We start from the raw sequence: 23,773 nt of genomic DNA, 5'->3' as shown, positions 1-23,773 counted from the left end.
ATGCCTTCTTATAATTAGCTCATACATATTACAAAAGTTAAGCTCATTATTGGTTAGTTGCCTAAATACCAAGCCCGCCCCTTGTTTCTCTTCTGTAGTTATGTGTTCCCACCTGCAACGTTCTTTTCCCACCGAAATCTTCCTGTTATTGTGTAACAAGGACAGCCAAAGACAGTGTATTTTGCTTTACTTCAGATCAGCTGAGAGCCATGTGCATTTTTGTCCAGCCAGCTGGACTATGTCTATGTGACCCTTTTCAGCTAGCCAGTTATCCACACCTGTGACCTTCCCTGGGGATTTGCGAAGCTCACTCACTCTCCCCTTCCCCCGGTGAGGGTGGGCAGGGAGAGCAGGGAAGCGGCCTCTCCGCGTAAGCCGGGAGACGTTTGAGCAGTGGCAAGCCATGGCTGCCTGGGAAATGCTGGTGCTTGACTGCTCCCCTCTTACTGAAAAGTTGAAGGACTGTAAGGCGTGCCTTTCCTCACCAGGGATGGCACGGGGCCATGTTAGCTGGCACGATTCAAAAGCTGTAGCAGATAGAATGACACCGCTTAGGAAGGAACGAGAAGCGTGACCAGGAAAAGCCACGGTGCGTGCTGTGTTGGGAGCCGCACGAGTGGCGGCCCAGAAGGAGAGGCGCCTGATTAAACAAACTAATGATGAAATGGTTAAACCCTTGCAAGAACATATAAAAACCCTGCAGAGCCAGCTAAGTGCTGAACGTAACAGCACTCAGCGACTCCACACGCTCTCTCAGATGCCTTGGATGGAGAACAAACTTCACGGTCCGAATGAGAGGAAGGGGGACAAGAATCTCCTGATCAGACAGATCTTAATTCTGTTGTGGATAGTCTGCTGGGATTTACAAGATCGGCACGGCGGGCCGAGAAACAGGGCCCAAGACCTTTGTACTTGTCTAAGGAGTTGGAAATGGACCGAGAAACGTTTTACCCCACTGGGGTTGGGCACTGACGGTGTCGCAGCCCCAGCTGTGGGATGGATGGACGAGCCACAGCACCAGGGATAGAGAAAACATTTCTTTTTTAATATTTCAGAGGGGGGGAGCTTCCCAGGCAGTTCCCAGCCCTGCACTCCCCCAGCTGCTCACTGGCAGGGGATCGTGCTCCTCTACTGACACTAGCGCTGCCACGGCGGGGTCTTGCAGAAGCAGATGCAGCGTGGCCGCCACAGGCGTCTCCACCAGTCCTCTAGGCAGCTCCCCGTGGGCACCTGCTGCTGGGGACTGGGCTCTGCCGGGGTGCTCCTGCCCACGGAGATGGTGTTGTCCTGGCCACTGGTGCTGCTTCTGCCTGGCTCTGTGGGGCAACTGTTGTTAACTTCCTTTGGGCTCCTCCTGCGTGCTTTTACAGGTCTGCTTCTGCCTGGTCGCGTCTCCTTATGTTTGTCCTTGTCCCCACCTGCAGCATTGTCCTTGTCTGCATCCGCCCCCGGCAGCTCCACTCTAAGGCCCCTCTTGCGCGACACTCTGGCTCTCAGCAGCCCTGGCTGGGGCTGTTCCTCTTCCCTGGTGAGCAGGGGGGAAGGAACCCTGGGGAGGGCCCCAGCACAGGCCGCCCCTCGCCACTTGGCTGTCAGCATCTGCAGAAACCTTTCGTACTGCTCGATGTTTTCGAGGGTGTCCTGCATGATGCACATGAACTCCTCAGTGTCGTTCTCTGTGACCATGGCCGAGGGGCTGCCAGGGGGTGGCTCCACATCGATGGGGCAGCTTCTGCCTGGTCGCGTCTCCTTATGTTTGTCCTTGTCCCCATCTGCAGCATTGTCCTTGTCTGCATCCACCCTCGGTAGCTTCACTCTAAGGCCCCTCTTGCGCGACACTCTGGCTCTCAGCAGCCCTGGCTGGGGCTGTTCCTCTTCCCTGGTGAGCAGGGGGGAAGGAACCCTGGGGAGGGCCCCAGCACAGGCCGCCTTTTGACACATGGCTGTCAGCCTCTGCAGAAACCTTTCGTACTGCTCGGTCACTTTGAGGGTGTCCTGCGTGATGCACATTAACTCCTCAGTGCGGTTCTTTGTGACTATGGCTGAGGGGCTGCCTGGGGGTGGCTCCACATCGATGGAGCTGCTTCTGCCTGGTCGCGTCTCCTTATGTTTGTCCTTGTCCCCATCTGCAGCATTGTCAGTATCTGTGTCCGACTGCGGCAGCTCCACTCTAAGGCCCCTCTTGCGCGACACTCTGGCTCTCAGCAGCCCTGGCTGGGGCTGTTCCTCTTCCCTGGTGAGCAGGGGGGAAGGAACCCTGGGGAGGGCCCCAGCACAGGCCGCCCCTCGACACTTGGCTATCTGCATCCGCAGAAACTTCTTGCACTGCTTGGTCATTTTGAGGGCGTCCTGGACCATGCGGATGAGCTCTTCAGTGCGGTTCTCTGTGACCATGGCCGAGGGGCTGCCTGGGGGTGGCTCCACATCGACGGGGCTCTGCACCCTGTCCCTGCCATCCGTGGGGAACTCCTCGTGCTTTGGCCCCTCTGGCAGCTCCAGTGGGATGTTGAAGCCAGTTGGGAGCCCTGGCTGCCCCGCCAGCATGCAGATGGTTTTAAAAGAATACTGAGGTCCCAAGATGTTCATCGATGCTGGCTCTGCTGTTGCAGCCGGCCAGGGCTCTGGGAAGGAGCAGGGGGAGTTCAGTGAAGAGGAGCTGCTCCGGGACAGGGAGTGCGGCACGGTCTCTGGGGAGCAGTGCTCCACGCTTGACGCTTCCAGGCTTGCCCTGCAGAGGGGGAGAGGGAAGAGACCCCCGCTGCACCCGGCCCCTCCGGCAGGACTCACGGGCAGCACACCCTCCTTGGCGGCAGGCAGCGCTGCCCAGCGTGGGCAGGGGCAGGGCATGGGCTGAGGGTCTGGGGCAGGACCTGTGGGTGTCCCCTGCGCTTACCCCATCTCCACGGTTGGTGTGGGCTTCTCTGCTGCTCCATGTGCCTGGGGAGAAGCTGCCAAGAGAGGAGATGGTGTGAGTGGCCAGCAGCCCAGAGCCCCAGGCCAGGCCTTCTGCAGGGTGTCACCCGTTTCCAGGTCAATTGGGGCCGGAGCCACTCACCGCTCTCCTCCTCGAACCGGGCTCTTGTCGTGCTCGTCTGAGGCTCTGTCTTCTTCCTACGCCCCTGCAGGACCCCAGCAGCTGGGTGAGGAGACGGAAACAGCTCCCGGCCCCACACCTTAACCTCCCACCCTACCCCTCCCTGCACGGAGGGGCAGTGCAGTGCAACTGTCACCTACCCGGAGTCGCCTGAAATACAGTATGGCTGCGACCGGGCTGAGCTCCAGCATGAACATCAGCATCATGACATGGAGCACGTCAACCATTATGGGGATGTCGTGATGCCCCATGGCACTGGCTGTGGTGTGGCCATGGTGCTCCGAGTTGTCAGCCCAGACCCACGGTGCAGATCCCCAGTGACCTACTGGGTCCCCAGTGAGAGGACACCCAGCACTGCCGGAGTGTGGCAGAGGCTGCAGTCTGCAGCCCGCCCAGACGGTGCCAGACGGCCCACTGCCTTCCCCGTGGGGCGCGCACCCCCCTTTTATAGTACGGGAGGCAGCCGCCCCCGCCCCCCTTTGTGAAATCACTGGGGCAGTCGCAGCCCCCCTTTGTGACATCACTGGGGCAGTCGCAGCCCCCCTTTGTGAAAATTCCTGGGGCAGCCAGAGCCCCCCTTTCCCTCTGTGACACTGGACAACCCCTGTGACCTTCCCTGGGGATTTGCGAAGCTCACTCACTCTCCCCTTCCCCCGGTGAGGGTGGGCAGGGAGAGCAGGGAAGCGGCCTCTCCGCGTAAGCCGGGAGACGTGTTGCGACGGAGGGAAGACACAGTCGCTCAATATGAGTGATCAGCAGACTTCGTTTATTGTCCCTTACAGTCACCTATTATGCCTTGTTATAATTAGCTCATACATATTACAAAAGTTAAGCTCATTATTGGTTAGTTGCCTAAATACCAAGCCCGCCCCTTGTTTCTCTTCTGTAGTTATGTGTTCCCACCTGCAACGTTCTTTTCCCACCGAAATCTTCCTGTTATTGTGTAACAAGGACAGCCAAAGACAGTGTATTTTTGCTTTACTTCAGATCAGCTGAGAGCCATGTGCATTTTTGTCCAGCCAGCTGGACTATGTCTATGTGACCCTTTTCAGCTAGCCAGTTATCCACACCTGTGACCTTCCCTGGGGATTTGCGAAGCTCACTCACTCTCCCCTTCCCCCGGTGAGGGTGGGCAGGGAGAGCAGGGAAGCGGCCTCTCCGCGTAAGCCGGGAGACGTTTGAGCAGTGGCAAGCCATGGCTGCCTGGGAAATGCCGGTGCTTGACTGCTCCCCTCTTACTGAAAAGTTGAAGGACTGTAAGGCGTGCCTTTCCTCACCAGGGATGGCACGGGGCCATGTTAGCTGGCACGATTCAAAAGCTGTAGCAGATAGAATGACACCGCTTAGGAAGGAACGAGAAGCGTGACCAGGAAAAGCCACGGTGCGTGCTGTGTTGGGAGCCGCACGAGTGGCGGCCCAGAAGGAGAGGCGCCTGATTAAACCAACTAATGATGAAATGGTTAAACCCTTGCAAGAACAAATAAAAACCCTGCAGAGCCAGCTAAGTGCTGAACGTAACAGCACTCAGCGACTCCACACGCTCTCTCAGATGCCTTGGATGGAGAACAAACTTCACGGTCCGAATGAGAGGAAGGGGGACAAGGATCTCCTGATCAGACAGATCTTAATTCTGTTGTGGATAGTCTGCTGGGATTTACAAGATCGGCACGGCTGGCTGAGAAACAGGGCCCAAGACCTTTGTACTTGTCTAAGGAGTTGGAAATGGACCGAGAAATATTTTACCCCAAGAATGAAGAAGTCCTAATGAGGTCGGTGATTAAGCTGAGACCACCGACAGCAGCCAAGGTGGGGAAGCCCCACACGTTACTATCCAGACGGTGCCGCACTCGGCAGCCAAAGTGTCGAAATTCCAGGAAAAATACACCAGGTTAGCTCAAGAAACTGAGACAGAGTATGTATGGAGAGTATCACTGACAGGAGGCTATCAAGTCCTGCTGTTGGAAGACGAGGCCCAAGGGTACTGGGGGCCAGGGGTTTCCTAACTGCTGATGACCCAAGGGAGCCGTGGTCGCTAACTCTACAAGCTGCCTATTGAGCAGGGGACCCGGACCCCTTGGAAAGGGGGGATCCAGTATGTATCGAGACCCCATGGTGAACCCATACACCATGAATATAACGTCCCGTTACGCCCGAGTTGGCATGTTCAAATTCGTAACAAAAGAGGTACGTCCACCATAATCGCTCTTTCATAATCAAGCACTTTCATAGCGTGGTCCCTCAAACGTTAAACAAACGTGGTCCTTAAACATTCCAGATAATAGAGTTGAAACGTGGGTAATAAATCCCCTACCCCATGAATACTCCCCTAAGGAATTGTTCATGAAAAATTAGTTGCAAATCGTTACTGTGGCACCCAATAGACACCTGGTGTGCCCCAGAGCTGCGAACATTTATTCGGCATATGTGTAGTTGTTGGGGTTTTCCGGCACCCGGGTTAAACCTGGAGATCCCACGTGTTATGGAAAAACTACCCATCGAGAAACTGCCTAGATTAAAATTTAAAAAACCTGCCTAAATTAAACTCTATAATTGCAAGCCTTTGGGAAGACCCAGTGACAATCACAAGTCCTTGGTGGTCTGCTGCTGTACATTTGAGCTCCCATCACTCTCAGGGACTGCCCCTCGTCAGTGTAACCGAGTGAAGAGCTGGCAAAACCCGATGGGAACAGCCCCATGGTATCTCCTCTGGGAGATTACAGCTGCTGCAAGGCTGAACTACTGAAATGAAACGTGGAGATCTTCCCCATTGGAGGGGAACAGAATGCATCATCACTTAAAGGGCTCAGTTCTTCTCACACCGCTGCTTGGTCCAGCTAGCTGAACTGCTGCAGCCCACAGGGGGAACTGGGAAGAAGATCCCTGCCGTTTTTGCCCAGCAACTATCCCGACTCTTACTGACTCCAGGCCCTGCTGCACTCCCAAAGATAGAATCAGATGCTTACAAAACCAGAGCTCCCAGGGAATCTGAACTAACCTTGGAGGAGACAAGACTGTAAAACTGGGGCCAGCAGACTACTGCACAGGAAGGGTAAGGCAGCCTGCCGTCTGCTCCTTTGGCCCTTTTCCAAAGCCATCCATTAAGCCCTTCTGCTGGGCTTCTGCGAATTAAGGAGTGTCTTACTGGAGTGACAAGCTGCAGGGCAACAGTCCTGCTCCCTTCCCTTGTTCAAAAACCAAGCAGAAGAAAGGCAAGGAGCACATCTTTTCCCTTCTGCTGTCTCAGCTATTGAAAGTTACCGGCTTATAACATTGCAAGCTTTTCTGGAGGGCACACCTCAGAAGGGACAAAGAGACACAGGTCCCTGCCTTTGTAATGCCAGGAAGTGACAATGTTTATACTAAGTCAAGGACTTTTCAGTTTCTCAGTGAGAGAGCTGGAGGGGATGGGAAACTGGGAGGGGGCACGGCCAGGACAGGTGACCCAAACTAGCCAAAGGGATGTTCTGTACCATATGATGTCATGCTGAGTATATAAACTGGGGGAAGAAGAAGGTGGGGGGGACGGCACATTTGGCATTATGGTGTTTGTCTTCCTGAGTAACCATTACACGTGATGGAGCCCTGCTGCCCTGGGGATGGCCGAACACATTCCTGCCCATGGGAAGTGGTGAATGAATTCCTTGCTTTGCTTTGCTTGAGTGTGCGGCTTTGGCTTTACCTATTAAATTGTTCTTATCTCAACCCGCGAGTTTTACATTCCTTTCTGATCCTCCTCCCCATCCCTCTGGGTGAGGGGGAGAGAGCAAGCGGCTGTGTGGGGCTGGGTTGCTGGCTGGGGTTAAACCACAACCATGACCTGAGATACACTTGCTTTCACTTATTTAATTATGCTTGACTGAGCGTTTCCAATGATTGTGCAAAGTCATGTCCCTTTTGAACACAGCACTGTTCCTCACTTCTCCTCTAAGGACTACCACTACCACCACAGAGCTACTTTTGAAGATACTTTTATTTACAGCAACACAAAGAGCAGTAAAAAAAAAAAAAAAAAAAAAAAAGATAAGATATGCAGCCACTTGTAACTGTCCCTTTTAATCCTCCCCCCACCCTCTACCAATGCATTCTGGATAGAAAATCTTTGCAGAAATATTTTGTTGCTCTTGGACCTACGGGTGAATAGGTGTCTCACCACAGTGCAGCAGCATTGTTTCAGTCCTGTTTGGTCCCAGTCAGTGGCTGGTCAGGATGTTGCTGAGGCTCAAAGACACAGGCTCTGGGTTCAGGTGTGTCCCAAAGGAGAAGCAGTTCCCACCACCACCAATAAGCAACAACTCCTTCTCATCTGGCAGAAAGACACTACTATGCTTATGCAGCATTAATGGCCACTCCAGCTGCTCCTAAAAAAGCAAAGGAGATTTTGAATGTACAGGACTTCAACATGTGGGTACCTCACAATGCTGCAGAGATACTTCATATGGTACCTTCATTAGAAAGTTAAGAACAGCCACACTGGGTCCCACCTAGGACCATTTAGTCCACTATACCACCCACAAACGTGAGCAGAAATAGATAGCTAAAGAACACAGGAACAAGGAAAACATGATACACTCCTGTAGTATACTCCACTCACCCAGTAACTTGCAGTTCAGTGATTTTTAATGAGAGGGAATGTACTTCCTGAGCCTTAATTTTTTTCCTTCCAAGAACACAGCCTGTCACTTTTTGAATCTATGTAAACTTTGGCATCCATGTCCTATGGCAAGGAGTTAGAGCTTACCTATGTTTCACACGAAGCACTCTTTTGAAGTGTATTGCCTGCCAGCTTCTTCTAATGTCTCCCAGTTCTTATATCAGAGGAAGCAATGAACAGTTGTGCCCCCTTCACCACAAAGGAGACAGCCTAAAGTACACAGTTATACATCTGAGGTCCAAGAAACATCTGATTTAGAACCTGTATATCTGACAACCTGAAGAAAAGCTCTTTCATGATGACTTCCAATATTCAAAAGCTCAGGAAAGCGAACCTTGGAGACACACTTGTTGCAGGTATCAGACTGCAGCTGTAACAAAGCTGCTGTGTTGGCAATTCAGGGGCCACTGCAACCTGAAGAGGACATGTTGTAGAGGCTTCCCTTGTAAAATGCTCCAGACAGAAGGCAACTTTTATGACAGCACCTTCACCTTCATCTATATTCTTGAAGAAAGGTTAACGATTAAGAGATATATATCTGCCCATGGTGACTGTTCCATGGCTTTTTCAAGCACAGAGAAAGCTGCCAGCCAATGGTTTTGGTGCTGTCACCTTCTAATGCATGTATCAATGCTGTATCCAGTACTGCACAGAAAATCACTGACAATCCCAGTCTTTCAAAACTTGGGACCAATCACATATACTGTACAGTACTATCAATATTTTAGCACAGTACTGGTAGTTCCAAAAGCCTACAGAGCAAGTAGCACCTAAGTCCAAGCAAACAGCTCATAAGCAAAGGCAGCTACCAATCCATCTGCATCCACTTATCCAATGTCAACAAAGAAGTTCTATTCTTTTAGATGCAACTTTATTATCACGGTACCCATTCTCAGCACTATCCAACAAGGATAGCCTATATTATCTAAAGGATATTAGGTCACTTATAACTTCTGCTACAGAGTAAGAAATAACTCAATTACATTTAAGCGTACTTCATGCTTTATGCCCTCAGGAAAATGCTGCAAGGTCAGCCAGATGCACACATGCTGCCTATTATAAAAAACAGACCTGTCACAAATTCTAGTTTCACCAAGGACAGGAACCATATGTACAGATACCTAAAAGAAATGTGTTTCTTTAAGTAAAAGATAAATAAAAACTTGTCAAGCAACGGAAGTTTTCTCATAGAATGGTTTGCATTGGAAGGGACATTTAAAGGTCATCTAGTCAAGTGTCTCTGCAATGAGCAGGGACATCTTCAACTACATCAGGTTGCTCAGAGCCCTGCCTAGCCTGACCTCAAATGTTTCCAGGGATGGGGCATTGACCACCTCTCTCTGGGCAACCTGTGCCAGTGTTTCACCACCCTCATTGTAAAAAAATTCCTCCTTGTATCTAGTCTGAAGCTTCTCTCCTTTAGTTTCAAACCATTCCCCCTTGTCCTGCTGCTACAGACCCTATCAAAAAGTCCATCCCCATCTTTCTTATAAGCCCCCTTTAAGTACTGAAAGACCACAATAAGGTCTCCCTGGAGCCTTCTCTTCTCCAGGCTGAACAACCCAAACTCTCTCAGCCTGTCATCACAGGAGGGGTGTTCCAAGCCTCTGATTATTTTTGTGGCGCTCCTCTGGGCCCACTCCAACAGGTCCAGGTTTTTATTGTACTTCAGGTGGCATTATCACAGGTGAGGGCTACTCACAGATTTAGACTAAGTTTTGCCCAGAGTATGCCAAAATCCTGGTATGTGACATCACCTGTATGATTGTTCTTCACTGAATCACAGAACAAAATCACAGAATAGATGAGGTTGGAAGGGACATCTGGGTATCACCTAGTCCAACCACACCTGTTCAAGCAGGCTCAACTACAGCAGGTTGCTCAGTACCTTGCCCAGTCAGGTGTTAAGTATCTTGGATGACAGAGAACCACAGCCTCTCTGAATCTGTTCAGAGTTCAATCACCTTTACAGTAAGAAGTTTTCTTATGTTTAAGTGCAGTTTCCACTATATCCATGCCATTTTCTTCTTATACTTCAGGAAGCAGCTATAGCACATACCTATTTCCACCATGAATTTTTTAATGAAATTATACCACAGACCTCCATGAAGACTAATTTAGGCTCTGGTTTGATCTGTTCTCTTCTTCCATAGGCACCCTGAAATTACTGGGCTTGTGCCTACCTCAGTTCTGCTCCCCCTGTTTGGAATAGAGCAGCTCTGTGCCCTCCAGTCTTCTGCACACTCAGACTCTCCCTCTCTTAACACTGTTCTGTACTCTTGGGTTGGTAAGAGCACTTCAAAATTAGATTCCATCTCAAACAAGGAATGTTTATTCCACTCACAGATTTGCCTGTTTTGCATTCCCTACTGTGTTTCAGGGAATACCCCTACAGTTAACATTCCTTCACACTACACTGTTTACGCTGAAAGAAAAATGTCAGTACTTACCACATTAATCGTATAGTCCAAGCAGAGACCAGTCATTAAGTCAAGAACAGTGATGCCTGGCACAGAGGATGAGTGAAACCACACTCCACCAACAAGCAGAAGTTTTCCATCATGCACATGTGCAGTATGTGAATACCTGTGAGTTCAAAATGAGAAACTCCATTAGTCAGAGAGGTAGGTAGATACAGGCTGAAGATTCACTGCTGAATGCCTTCTACTTACCTTGGGATGAGAGAAGGGTGCGTCTCTACTGTCTGCCACTGAAAGCCATGTTCAAGCTCCCTCAGAAAGAAAACTGAACCTAAGGGCTGCTCAGCTTCTCCCAGACCTCCTGTAATTAGCACTCCTCCCTTCCAGCTGCAGGCACTGTGAGAGTGACGGCTTTCTGGTACTGGACCCTCAACAGGAATCTAGGAAAACGTAAGTCCAAGGGTCAAGTTGGGCAAGCTAAATGTCTCCTTCATGCCAAGGCTCTTAAATGATCTCTTGCTGTTGCATGTCCTGTGGGATGTAACAGTCCTTCCTGCCATAGGATAGGAACAGTTGCTGGAGGGGAACAGGGTAACCACGATAGGGAACAATTCAAAAAACCCAACCAACACACATTCCCCTAGGGACTGCTGAGTAGAAGTGTTTCCATTTAGACTATCTCCGATATGTCTCTGGCCCTCAGTGTATTTAGTACCATTCAGTCTTGAGAGGGTTTTACTTCTGCACATTTATTACAGGCAACTTTATGTGCATTCTTACATGCTGCTTTCTGTTCAAGACATGCACCTGAGAACCACAAGTTTACAAACACAGGGACTAATGCAGTGACCAGCAAAGCGCTCAAACCACAGAGCAAGGTAAAATGCTGAACTGCAGTACTAATGTGCAGAAAGCAAACCTTTAGTGCTTGCACTAAATGAAAAAAATTAAGATGAGGGATTTGAAAGAATATCATATCAAAAAAGCTGTGGAGAAAATTTTGGAGGCCATCTGGTCCATTGCTTTCTCCTAAAGCAAATGGAACTATAGCTATGAAAGTCTGCAGTGACAAGACTTCATCTCTTTAGGCAGTCTACTGCAGCACTTTACAATCTTCATAATTAACAGCTTCTCTCAGTGTCCTTTTGAAGTTGCCCTTTCTATAGATTTCCTGTAGTGCTCAAGGTAAAAATGGAGAACAATGTTTGTCCTCTCTGTAGCTATATTTTACATATTTGAACACTTCTTTCTATCTTGAAACTTCTCCAGGCTCAATAGCCACAAGCCTTTCAAAATCTTCCGCTATAAGGTATGTGGTCTGGTCATTCTCTTGCATACCTCTATAGAGCTGTATATAGTATACATCCTGTCCACTCCTTTTTCTCCGGAATCAGCTCTGAGTATTCTACAAGGATCCTGCTGAGATTAAGAACACTGAAGAGAATAGAAGGACCGATTCATGTGTCTTAGAGATAACATTACTGGTTACATACCTGAACACACTGTTTAGGCCCTCCACAACAGCATGACCCTGCTTACTCTTATTTAGCCTGCGATCCCCTATAATTATGCATAATTCTGCTATGCAGTATTTTTAAAAATTAGTCTATCTTTAATAACCTGCAATTTGTTTTTCCACAAGTACTTCCTCCATGTCAAAGTAATTTTGAGTTTTCTTCTTGTCCACTAAGGTACTATTGAGACTACTCTGCCTGATGTTAACTACCTGTAAGATACAAATACTCTTCACTTCATCATTTTTGTCATTAATAATCAGACCCCAGGACTGATCCTGTGGGACACCATTTCCATAGAGTGTCATTTCTAAATTTTCTCAGTTTGACTTCCAAATAATTTTGCACCGCCCTGCAACACTCATCTTTAAACCATGTTTTCTTAGTAACGTTATGAATGTGTCACACAAGGTGAAGTCCTACTAAAGTCTTGATACATATGCATTCTTCAGAAAAAAAAAAATCTACTGCCATGCCACAGAAACACAAATAATGTTAAACAAATAACTTCTTGGACTCTTCTTGGTGGTCACTTACCTCCCAATTATCTTCCAGATATTTATAATCTGTTACTATCAGTTTCTGTATTTTTGAGGACCTGAGATACAGTTGATTTGGCTTCTGTAGAAGTTCAAAGCATATGTGGAGGGTGAGCACCTGTTTCATTAAGTTTACCGGATCACAGTCACTTTCAATGCAAATGGAATAAGTAAAGGGGGAACTGATAAAACAAAACCAGAGACACAAACCTGACAGACAAGGGACAACAGAGACAATACCAAAGATCAAAAGTCTCCCATCACTAATTCATGGGCCATTAAGAAACTCCAGGCACAGCTTGAGGATGGTCAACCTGGACTTTGAAACTGATAAGAAGGTGGACGTGACGAACAAGAGGATTCAAAGACTCAAAGGAGGGTCCTGTGGGACTAAACAAAACTTACTAAGAAACGTTTACAAGAGGATCATTAGGGAACAGAGGGGGAACAAACACAAAAGGGCACAGAAGGGGTCAGTCGCATGTAAACAGTCACCGGTCAGTACACTTGTCTGACTGAGCTCTGCACCTGATCAATCTATCTTACTGATTAAATCCTTTCTTAACTACCTTTCTGTGTAATATCACACTCTACTCCATGCAAGTGATGCACGGACTAGGTGCCTGCAACTGCAAAGACAAGCATTAATGAATATGGAACCAGAAAACGGAGTCAGAGCAGCAGGGGAAAACACTCCTGGGCCTTTTGTGCCCACAGCTAGAACAAGCAAGAGCCTCAGCATCAGGAGTTGGAGGTGCCACAGATCTTGAGAGCATCTTCATGGCTCTCAAAGACTTTGCCTCCAGACTGTCAGCTACTGGAGGGGCCGGTGCGAGTGAATTTGGGACAACAAACGAGTCAAACTGGGAATGCAAGCACTCCTGGGCCTGTGGCATGAGTGGAAGACAAGACCATCACAGGTCACAGGACCTGTGCATGACCCAGAGGCAACTACTTGGGTGACTGGGGCAACTGAATCAAGTGAGCAGCTCAGCTTCAGCAGCTAGAATAGGACCACGGATTACGGCACCCATGTGTCTGGATGCCAGCTGCTAGAGGGCAGACTTGTGTGTTTGTATTTTCCCTGAACCTTGCACGTATGTGAGCATGCATTTCCAAGTCTTGTGCTCCACACCTTTCACCATGTTGGTTGCCTTCAAGGAGAGAATCACAGAACCACAGAATCAGAGCATCTCAAGTTGGAAGGGACCCATAAGAATCATTGAGGCCAACTCCCTGCTCCTCACAGGAGTATCTAAAACTAAACCATATGACTAAGAACATTGTCCAGATGTTCCTTTACCTCTGACAGGCTTGGTGCTGTGACCAGTTCCCTGGGAAGCCTGTTCCAGTGACTGGCCGCTCTCAGTGAAGAGCCTTTTCCTGATGTCCAGTCTGAACTTCCCCTGATGCAACTTCGTTCTGTTTCCTCATGTCCTGTCACTGGTCAACACCTCTCTGCTCCACTGCCTACCCTGAGGAAGCTGTAGACTGCGATGAGGGCACCCCTCAGTCTTCTCTTCTCGAGGCAGAACAGGCCAAGTGACCTCAGCCACCCCTCATAAATCTTGCCCTCAAGACCTTTCACCATTTTGGTCACTCCCCTCTGGACATACTCTAATTTGTCCTTCTTAAATAAAGGCACCCAAAACTGCCCACAGAACTCAAGGTGGGCTGCACCAGTGCAGGATAGAGTGGGACAATCACCTCCTGACCAGCTAGCTATGCTGTGCTTGATGCACCCCAGGACACAGTTGGCCCTTTTAGCTGCCAGGGTACACCACTGACTCACGTTCAATCAACCCAGTCCCCAGATCTCTTTTGGTGGGACTGCCCTCCAGCCTCTCATCCCCCAGTCTGTATGTATAACCAGGATTACTCCATCCTAGGTACAGAATCTGGCACTCGCTCTTGTTAAATTTCATATGGCTAGCAATTGCCCAGCTCTCTAGTCTATCCAGATCTCTCTGTAAGGGCTCTCTGCCCTTGAGGGAATCCACAGCTCCTCCTAGTTTGGTATCATCAACAAACTTACTTAAGGTACATTCAACTCTTGCATCCAGATCATTTATTAAAACATTAAAGAGCACTGGCCCTATACTTGAGCCCAGTGGAACCCCACTGGTGACTGGCCGCCAGCCTGACGTAACCCCATTTACTAACTCCTTCAGTCTGACCTGTTCACCCATCATATTATGGGCTTGTCTAGCTGTATGCTGAACATTTTGTCCAGGATACTGCAAGAGACAACAAAAGCCATGCTACAATCCAAAAAACCCACACCTACTGGTTTCCCTTTATCAACAAGAAGGGTGACCTTGTCATAAAATGAAATTAAGTTACCTGAACAGGGCTTTCCCCTTTGGGAACCCATGCTGGCTATGACCAATGACTGCACTGTCTCTCAAGTGTTTTTCAGCAACTCCCAGAAAAACCTTCTCCATAATTTTACTAGACACTGAAGTAAGACTGTCAAGCCTGTAATTACTAGGGTCTTCCTTCTTAACCTTCCTGAAAACTGGGACATTTGCCAGTTTCCAGTTGACTGGGACCTCTCTAGACTGAAGACTGTTGAAAAATAATGGAAAGAGGTCCTGTGATAACTTTACCCAGCTCCTTCAGTACCCTCGTATGAATCCCATCGGCCTCATAGATGTATGCGCATTCAGCTGAGGCAGCAAGTCTTGAACAAATTCAGAGTCAGCTGGGAGTTCATCATTCCTCCAGTCATGGTCTTCCAACAGTGGGCTCTGGAGGTCCAAGAGCCCACCATTGGTTTAAGAGACTTGTTCTCCTCTATCCCTTAAATTACCATGTTCTGCTGGGCAGAGGGATAGGGAATCCTCCATATCACGTGTCTTGTCTGCCTGACAGGTTTGTCCCAGGGAAGGTAGGATTCCAGTAGACAATCTCCTTCGCAGACTCCCTGATACTCCTCAACCTCCTCCTGGAGCACTGCCACTAAGCAGAGGAGCTCCTCCACCTGGGCACACCTCCCACAGGTGTGCTCACTGTTGCCACCGATACTGGTACCGCAGTGGGGCACACCCTGCAGCCTGACGGCTGGGTAGCAGCATGTTCCCATGGAAGCTCTGCCTGGGAAGCCGTGTCAGCTGCAGACATAGCCGCCTACCAGACAGGTACCACGGCTCCCTGTTCGAGCCAGCCAAGTTACAGCACCCTGCCATGCAAACCGCCTTGACACGCCCTGGCTGACACACCAGGCCCTGCCTGCCTGCCCTGGTCCCTAGTGCTCCCCAGGGGTTTCTTTTAGAGGTGTGGGGCTCTTGGCCGCAGTTGCTCCTGGCCCCCATCTCTGCACTCCCCTGAGGTTTTCCCAGTTCAGGAACCTCCCCTGCACCACACGCTACAGCATCCACAGCAGACTGTTGGCACTGGAGCCGCATGCCTTGGTGACCGAGAATGCTCATGGGGAAATCTCATCAACATGCATAAATGCCCAGTGGGAGAAATGAAAGAAGAGAGAGACAGAATGTTCCCAGTAGTATCCAGCAACAGGGCAATGGGCACAAACTGAAATACAAAAATATCCACTTAGAGATAAAAACTCCTCACATTTTATTATGAAGGTGGTCAAGCACTGGCACAAGTTGCCTAAAGAGGTTGTGGAGTTTCCATCTTTCAAGATAATCAGAACCCAACTGGACAATATCCTGAGCAACCTGTTCTAGTTAGACCTGCTTTAAGCAAGGGGGAGGGACTAGGTGATCTCTAGATGTCCCTTCAAATCTCAGCTATTCTGTGAAGACTGTATTCCGCTAAAGAGCAAGGTGCTTACAAGTTAGCTCTAACTCTAATCACTATAGAGTGTGATAGTACTACCAGCGTCACCCACTTCAGTATGGTAATACCACTGTGATTTAGTTGGGCTTGCAATACAGCAGCATGCACCTATGAAGCAAAGGCAACTTCTACTCCCCAGGGCCTCCCTAAGTTCTTACCACAGTGCAGAAAAGTTCTTGAGTGTGCAGGAAATACCAATCACCTAGCACAGGCTCCACAGCAGAGCGGCCACCATACAGAAACAGATACTTCTTGCCTATGGAAAAAGGTGAAAAGAGAAGTTAGAATTTGGTACGTCACAAAAGCAAAAATTTACTTCGTTAAATTTTTTGGTTAAATTTCCTGTAGAACGAAAGCTAACCAAAGACAGAAATTAATGCAGTCAGGCAGTAGTTTTACACACTTTATATTAAGACATAGCAATCCGACAAACATTTCCAGACTTTAGCAATAAATGCAAGAAATTGTTTCAAAGATACAGGAATTACTCTTCTATCTAGACCTTTTATAAGACACATGGAAGACTAAATATTTTTATTAACATTTTTCATGTTTGTGGTCATTAAGAAGACCCTTATCATCCACTTATATTATGTAGTTTCTGAATATGTAAAGTCTGAATGGAAATCATACACTATAGTCTCAAAACCAAAAGGAGAAAGCACGTTTTTTAATATACCTAACGGACGTAAGGAATGAAAACTAGGCAATGGGAAGATTACACCTGTAGAACTAATAAAACTAGAAAACCCTAAATACATAAATCATAGCACCACAATGACATCTGTGTTTATCCCAAGAAAACAGATAAATCCTCATAAGGCAACAAGAATGTCTATTTGTTCCTGCAAAAGGGAGATAATGGTAATTTAAGTGTGTAGGAGTTAATCTGGAGAAGCCTCAAAAAGGAGATACAAAATGTGCAAAAGTACTCTTGGTAGCTTTCAAGGATGTGTGTTAACTGCACTATGTACTGTCAGCTTACTTCTTCGTAACGGACTGGGCAAATAACACAATTGTTGGTCACTTCAGCTACAAAGCAAAATCAGGGCAAAAATAAAATGATGCAATACAGTCCAACAAAAACAAAAACCAACGTATCATTTATAAAACGTTATTTACCCATTGAGCAGTTGCTTCTTTGATATAAAATTTTGACTAGAAGGCTGAACTCTAAATTACATTACGGTGTTAATTAAACACTGCTCCACAAATTCAAAGTATGCTCCAGACTAGACTAATGACTGCTTAACAATTCCCCTGGTGTTCCCCTTCAATAGCTCCCTGCCAGCTAGCGGAGAATGAAACAGTTGAAGAAAGGACAGCTTTCACTCCCTGAATTCCACTAGGACCCACCACTGACTTGCTAATAACTGCTGAAGTTTTTGCCCCGTACAGTCGATATATTTTACTAAACAAACCTTCAGCATGCCATTGCAGGGCTTGATTCTAGACCTGTTCAGAACTACTGAATATTTGACAATTGCTACTAGAAGAGTAACATTTCGTCTGAGGCACTTCTCCTGGATAAAGAGCTAGGGATCCTGCTCCATAATGCTCCAGAATTAAAAATATTATCCTTCAGTGAGGAAGTTCTGAAACTTCTTTCTGGTGTGATCAAGCATGAATAACTTCAGCCATAAATGATCCCAAGACCCAGCCTTCCAGAACAGATTATGTCCCTAAGGTTTCAATGCTACTTACCACTGGGTAATGCAGCATACAAAAGAGGAAATCATCATATTTCAAGTGTCAAGAAGAGATCTCAAAGCTTCTTTTAATTTCTTTTCTACTGGCAGGCTTAAGAAGTAGGACAATATGGATCTCATGAAGCTTAACAGGGCCATGAGAAAGGTCCTGCATGTGGCCCAGGGCAATTGCCAGTATCAATACAGGCTGCAGGATACATGGATTGAGAGCAGTCCTGCAAAGGAGGGCTTGGGGATACTGTTTGATGAAAAATTAAATACGAGCCAGCAATGTGCACCTTTAGCCCAGAAAGCCAATTGTACCATGGGCTGCACAAAAAAAAAAAAGTGTGGCCAGCAGGTCCAGGGAAGTAAGACCCCACCTGGAGCGCTGCATCCAGTTCTGGGGTCTCCAGTACAAGACAGACATGAACATCTTAGAGTGGGTCCAGAGGAGGCCACAAAAATGATTAGAGGGCTGGAGCATCTCTCCCGTGAAGAAAGGCTGAGAGTTGAGGTCGTTTAGCCTGAAGAAAAGAAGGCTTTCCAATGACACCTTATTGCAGCCTTTCAGTATTCAAAGGGGGCTTATAAGAAAGAGTGGGAGAGACTTTTACCACGGCCTGTAGTGACAGGACAAAGGGTAACGGTTTTAAACTAAAAGAGGGTAGATTTACATTGGACGTAAGTAAGGAATTCTTTACTATAAGGGTGGCGAGACACTGGAGCAGGTTGCCCCGAGAAGCTGTGGATGCTCCATCCCTGGCACTGTTCAAGGCCCGGCTGGACGGGTCTTTGAGTGACCTGGCCTAGTGGAAGGTGTCCCTGGCCATGGCAGGGGGGGTGGAACTGGATGGTCTTTATGGTCCCTTCCAACCCAAACCATTCTGCAATTCTAGGACTTACATAATGGCAGAACAGTATTCTCCATTCTGGTTTTTGTTCCTTTACTAGCAATTCTTTTAACACTAAGAATTCTTAACATTTACTTTGCTTTTCTTGTAAGCATCTGTTTATACAAAGCCTCACTCACTCGCAGTGCTAGGTTACATGCTAAAAAGCTCACCTGCACAGTCAAAGAGGAGCACAGAGGCAAAACAAGGTGGCAGAACCCAAATAATATCCTGCCTCAGCTGCTTCCAGGAGAGCAATCAAGCCATAAAAGGCTCATTTCCTCACACACAAGAGGAGGCACAGAGAAGCAGTAGCAGTTGTGCAGGCAAGAGAACCCCAATTACATGCTTACAGAATCAGACAATATGTCCCAGCTCCTCCCAGAGCTGTCCAAGGGGAACTGTCAGCCCCATTACCAGCTGTGAAACTCATCAAAATGAGCAAACAGGAGCAACTCTCTGGAGGTGGGTACTGCAGGGAAAGAGGATTTGGGGTTTGCGTAAGACTTATGGGGTGCTCAAGAGAGAATCAGAGGCAGGAAAAGGGATGGATATCAGTGATTTGTGGAGGTACGAACACAGGAAGACAGAGGGATAAAAGGATAAAAAGGGCTAGTGACATGTAAGCAGGTTGCTGGTCAGTATGCCTGTCTGGTCACATCCTGCATCTTAAACAGGAACAGCTGGAAATGAGTCTTTTAATTTGTGGGTAGGTGTGTTTGTGAGAGCGGAGCCAACCAAACTGCAGTTGCAAGTGTATAGTAGCACTTTAAAAAAATGCATTATGAACTTTTTTTCCAGCACTATACAGTCATTTCTATTTTTTGATTCCTGCCCTGCATCTAGAAAGCTAACAAGATTACAGCTCATCTATAATAAAAGTCATTATCACAAGGTATCTGTCATACAGGTTCTGTAATGAATTGACCATGTATTAACGGTATAGATAATTGAAATCCTGCCAAATTGTTGGATCAAGGAGTTCAGTTGCTCAGTTCAGGAAACTCAGCTGAGACTACTCAAGTCTGTCCCTTTTGTCAGATTTAGCAAAGCCTCTCACATATACTTCTGGGCTTGACAAACAAAAAGGCACAACAAGAACTGGGTGGATACGATAAGAATACATTCACACAAAATTTAAGCCTTGACTCTTTTAAGCCCAGGGGAAAAACAATCACCACTGGAACAAAACCTTTACAAAACGTAACTGGATTCTCTAAAGTGGTGATGAATCTATCAAGATCATATGCTTTCAGAAATGTTCAGCAAAAAGCTATTGTTTCAAACGAATACAATGCACCAACATTAACCGCATAGCCTGTACTACATAAAAAGTAAGGTTATATCATGACAATTTGCCTTTTAGACCTCACTCTCTGGACAGGACTACCCCATGTATTTGGAATTTCTATACCTCTGCATACCTACAGCCATTTCCACTCTTTCCAGGCTTTTTACCTTTGAACATTACTTCAGTTGTACTGTGTCTCCAACGCAAAGCAGCTGGTTCAGCAGCAGGCTGCACACTTAAAAGGTCCACTGTAATATCACCTAGGTCAGAAGCATTACAGGTTTCAGGGAAATTTAGCCACAACATTCCCAAGCCTGCACTCGCTGGGGATGTTCGTCCTCCTACCACCAGGGCCAGGCTGTTCGAGAGACACGACACAGTATGGTACAACTGCTCATCTGTGGAGATACAGAACATCACAGGTCACACTGGTCTTTCTCCCATGAAATGTATAGAATCATTGATTCATTTAGGTTGGAAATGACCGTTAATATCAAGTCCAACTGCATCACTAAACCATATCCCTAAGCACCATGTCTACATGCTTTTTAAATACCTCCAGGGATGGTGACTCAGCCACTTCCCTGGGTAGCCTGTTCCAGTGCTTGACAACTCTTTCAGGGAATAATTTTTTCCTAATATCCAACCTAAACCTCCCCTGGTGCAACCTGAGGCCCTTTCCTTTCATTCTACCACTTGCTACCTGGGAAAAGAGACCGACCCCCACCTGCCTACAGCCTCCTGTCTGGTAGTCGTAGGGAGTGGCAAGGCCTCTCCTCAGCCTCCTTTTCTCCAGGCTAAACAGCCCCAGTTCCTTCAGCCAGTCCTTACAAGCCGTGTACTCTAGACCCTTCCCCAGCCCCCTGCCCGGCTCTGGACACGCTCCAGCCCCTCCGGGTCTGTCTGGGGGTGAGGGGCCCAACGCTGAGCCCAGGGCTCGAGGGGCGGCCGCACCAGGGCCCAGCACAGGGGGACAGGCACTGCCTGGCCCTGCTGGCCACGCTGCTGCTGACACCGGCCAGGGCGCTGCTGGCCACCGTGGCCACCTGGGCACACTGGGGGCTCATGCCCAGCCGGCTGCCGACCAGCACTCCTCCTGTGCTGGGCAGCTTCCCACCCACTCTTCCGCAACTCTGTGGTGTTGCACAGAGTTGTTATGACCCAAGTGCAGGACCTGGCACTTAGCATTCAGAACCTTCAGATCTCTTTGACTGCCAGCATAACCATGCTGTGACATCACTTTTCCACTAGACATTATTTCATTGTCAGCACAAAAACGACTTCCATACGCTTGCATCAGTATGGGAACTCACCCCATTTTTTATCAGGATTTTTCTTTTTCACACAGCCAGCTTTCCAGTAGCCTGCATGCTTAATTAGCACATGAAAATTTCTCATACGGCAGTGCTGTCCATCCTCCTCCCCAAAGCCTCCAGTGGTGAGAACCACATTGGGTTTTATAAGAACAGAGTGGTGACTGTAACATCTCAGGCCAGAAACTTCAGAGTGCATTGCACACACTGCTGCAGTGATACTCCCAGCCATCCTGACAGAACCTTCATGATGAGAAACTGCAAGCCAAAGAGAATCAAAGAACTTATGCACAAACAAGAATCAAGGACTACGTTTTAAATGAGAGATTGAGCAAGTCTGTACAGCTTTTCAAGAAAAAAAAAAAATTGTGAAGCAAGTTGACAGGGGACACAGACAACCTGACATGCCCTAGAAATAAAGCCTTAATGGTTTGAACTACCACTGTGCCAACTTTACTTCTGTTTACTGCTCCCTCAACTCCTGACACAGTTCTGAGATTGCTTTAATGGGGTGGAAGTAAGATTAAGAGACTGCAGTATCCTAAACTGCTGTAGCAAGAGAGGAATCACTGCAATACCTTCAAAGGGAGTACCTTTCTGATGAAGACAATATTTGGCTAGTTGAATAGCAAAGAACAGCAGAAAAAGGACAAAGACCCGGAAGCTGGATTTCAAAGTTTCTTGATAGATTTGGATCCTACCTTCAGAAAAGCACTGAAATACAATTCTAAAGCATGAGGAATAATCTCTGTTAATTCCAACAGCCCTACTATAAGAGAATATTTTCAGTTATCTAGATACTTTCTCTCTAAATACTACATCCCTTAGTGTGAAACAAGCTTTAAACACAAGACTCTAGCTCACTTACACGTTGTACAAATTGTTTTAATGACTTTCAAATTTGTGTCTTCTTTGTTTTAAGCAAGTGCCTTACTCTTATGTTGTAAGAGATGATGAGGTGCGGGAAAAGCAGCTCTCAGTCTATTTTTTTGTATGCCATACCCAGAAAAATTACGTCTACTGAATGCTGCTTAGTACAAGACTTTCTATTGTTTGATGAAATAAAAAATTTCATCTTCTTGGACTTGCATGTCTTTCTACAGATTATTTTTTTTAAGACTGATGGGTGTTTTCGTTTCAGAAAATATACTTACTGTGCTCTGTTAGAAGGCTTAGTACTTGCAACTGTCTTGAAGAGGGACCCAAATCTATTTGATAGGATAGCTGGGGGCACATACTGGTATTTGAGACATACCTTTTGCCATTCCCAGTAAAAAAATATCTAAGAATGGATACTTTACCAGACTTTCAAAGCCCCTGCTATTAGTTTTGAATACAACAGTCAACAGCAAAAAGACCCTATTCCTGTCTCTAATGAATCAAGTGTCTTCACTGTACTCATGTCAGTTAAGCAAATGCCAGATTTTTTTTAACTTATGGATAGAGCCTGCGCGTTTAGGAGCTTTTAAGGTTTTAACATAAGGACTAGTGACAATCACACAATATATTTAACCACACCCACATCCATTTAGCTTCAATTTCACTACACATTTTCAGATCGAATCAAGACACAACACAATAGCCTTGTTAGGTTAACGAACGTCATCCTGCCTTATCCTTTTCCAGCTGTTTTTCCTGCTCCCTAGAACATGGATTTCGACTTTCAGTTGCAGACAGATCTACTTGTGGTGCTATACTGCGAACAAGACTAGTGATGTGAAACAGCTTAAAAATAACCTTCTGCTTTCCACCCTCAAAAAGGAAGCAAACAGCCAAAAGCAGGTATTTCTTAGATTGCTACTGCTGCCAAGTCCTTTTAATCACAGAAACACAGTCTTGGTCTTGGCTTTTCCCTAACTGTACCACTTTTCTCCTACCTAAAAAAAGTAACGTACGGATTTAAAAACATTTCAGAAACAGAAATACTACATGTACAATTCCACCCACAGGGGATAACAAAACAAAACTTCACGACATGCTCCTGAGTGCTCTGCTGGACGATACTTTGATAGCGCAGTAAGTAAACATAACAACCTTTTGGAAGCTGGAAGGATAGAACGGCTCAGAGGACCATGTATAGAGGCAAGCAGGAATAAACTGAAAAAGGAGAGCCTGTGGGTTACCAAAAATAGAAGGAGGATCGTGGTAGACTGGCATTGCAGCCATGCACTGGAAGGCCCCACATATAAACAGAAAGAAGAGCTGTTCAGACTGGAAGGTTCTATGAACTATAAGAATGAAATTGATCAGAACCACTAGAGTCAGGAGGTGGCCCTGGCCTCACTATGGACAGCAGAACCATTGTTAGAAGGATGGAGAAAGCTACTCAGGTGGCAGCATCCCATCTGTTCCTTCCAGGGTTTTACTGTCTCCTAAAATCTCTCAGTGAAGCCTGCAGGAGATAAAAGAATACTATGAAAACCAGTCAGTATGTACCTGTCATACTGGATAACAATGGTGTCCAGGAAGGTTCCACCCCCTTTGACGCAGTCAAGACAAAGTAATGGGAACATTTGAGATGCCATTCCTGCAGCCAAGCCCAAAAACAAACAATCCCCCTCAAAAT

At 47.1% G+C, this 23,773-nt stretch overlaps 1 protein-coding gene across 1 annotated transcript in view; it reads right to left on the bottom strand.

Annotated features, from left to right (window-relative positions):
• Nucleotides 1-1,122: 1,122 nt before the first annotated feature.
• Nucleotides 1,123-23,773, bottom strand: part of LOC119142773 — a 30,910-nt gene continuing 8,259 nt past the window's right edge. The window contains 9 exon segments of the mRNA XM_037376137.1: nucleotides 1,123-2,728; nucleotides 2,894-2,948; nucleotides 3,056-3,119; nucleotides 10,196-10,331; nucleotides 10,418-10,605; nucleotides 16,181-16,278; nucleotides 20,062-20,292; nucleotides 21,208-21,465; nucleotides 23,644-23,734. Of these exon segments, the coding sequence (XP_037232034.1) occupies nucleotides 1,138-2,728; nucleotides 2,894-2,948; nucleotides 3,056-3,119; nucleotides 10,196-10,331; nucleotides 10,418-10,605; nucleotides 16,181-16,278; nucleotides 20,062-20,292; nucleotides 21,208-21,465; nucleotides 23,644-23,734 (2,712 nt within the window). The 3' untranslated portion in view covers nucleotides 1,123-1,137.

Source organism: Falco rusticolus, chromosome 2 (assembly GCF_015220075.1).
Source record: "Falco rusticolus isolate bFalRus1 chromosome 2, bFalRus1.pri, whole genome shotgun sequence".
Lineage (NCBI taxonomy): Eukaryota > Metazoa > Chordata > Aves > Falconiformes > Falconidae > Falco > Falco rusticolus.
Note: the sequence above shows the minus strand (reverse complement) of the source record. Positions and strands in the feature narration are given on the sequence as shown.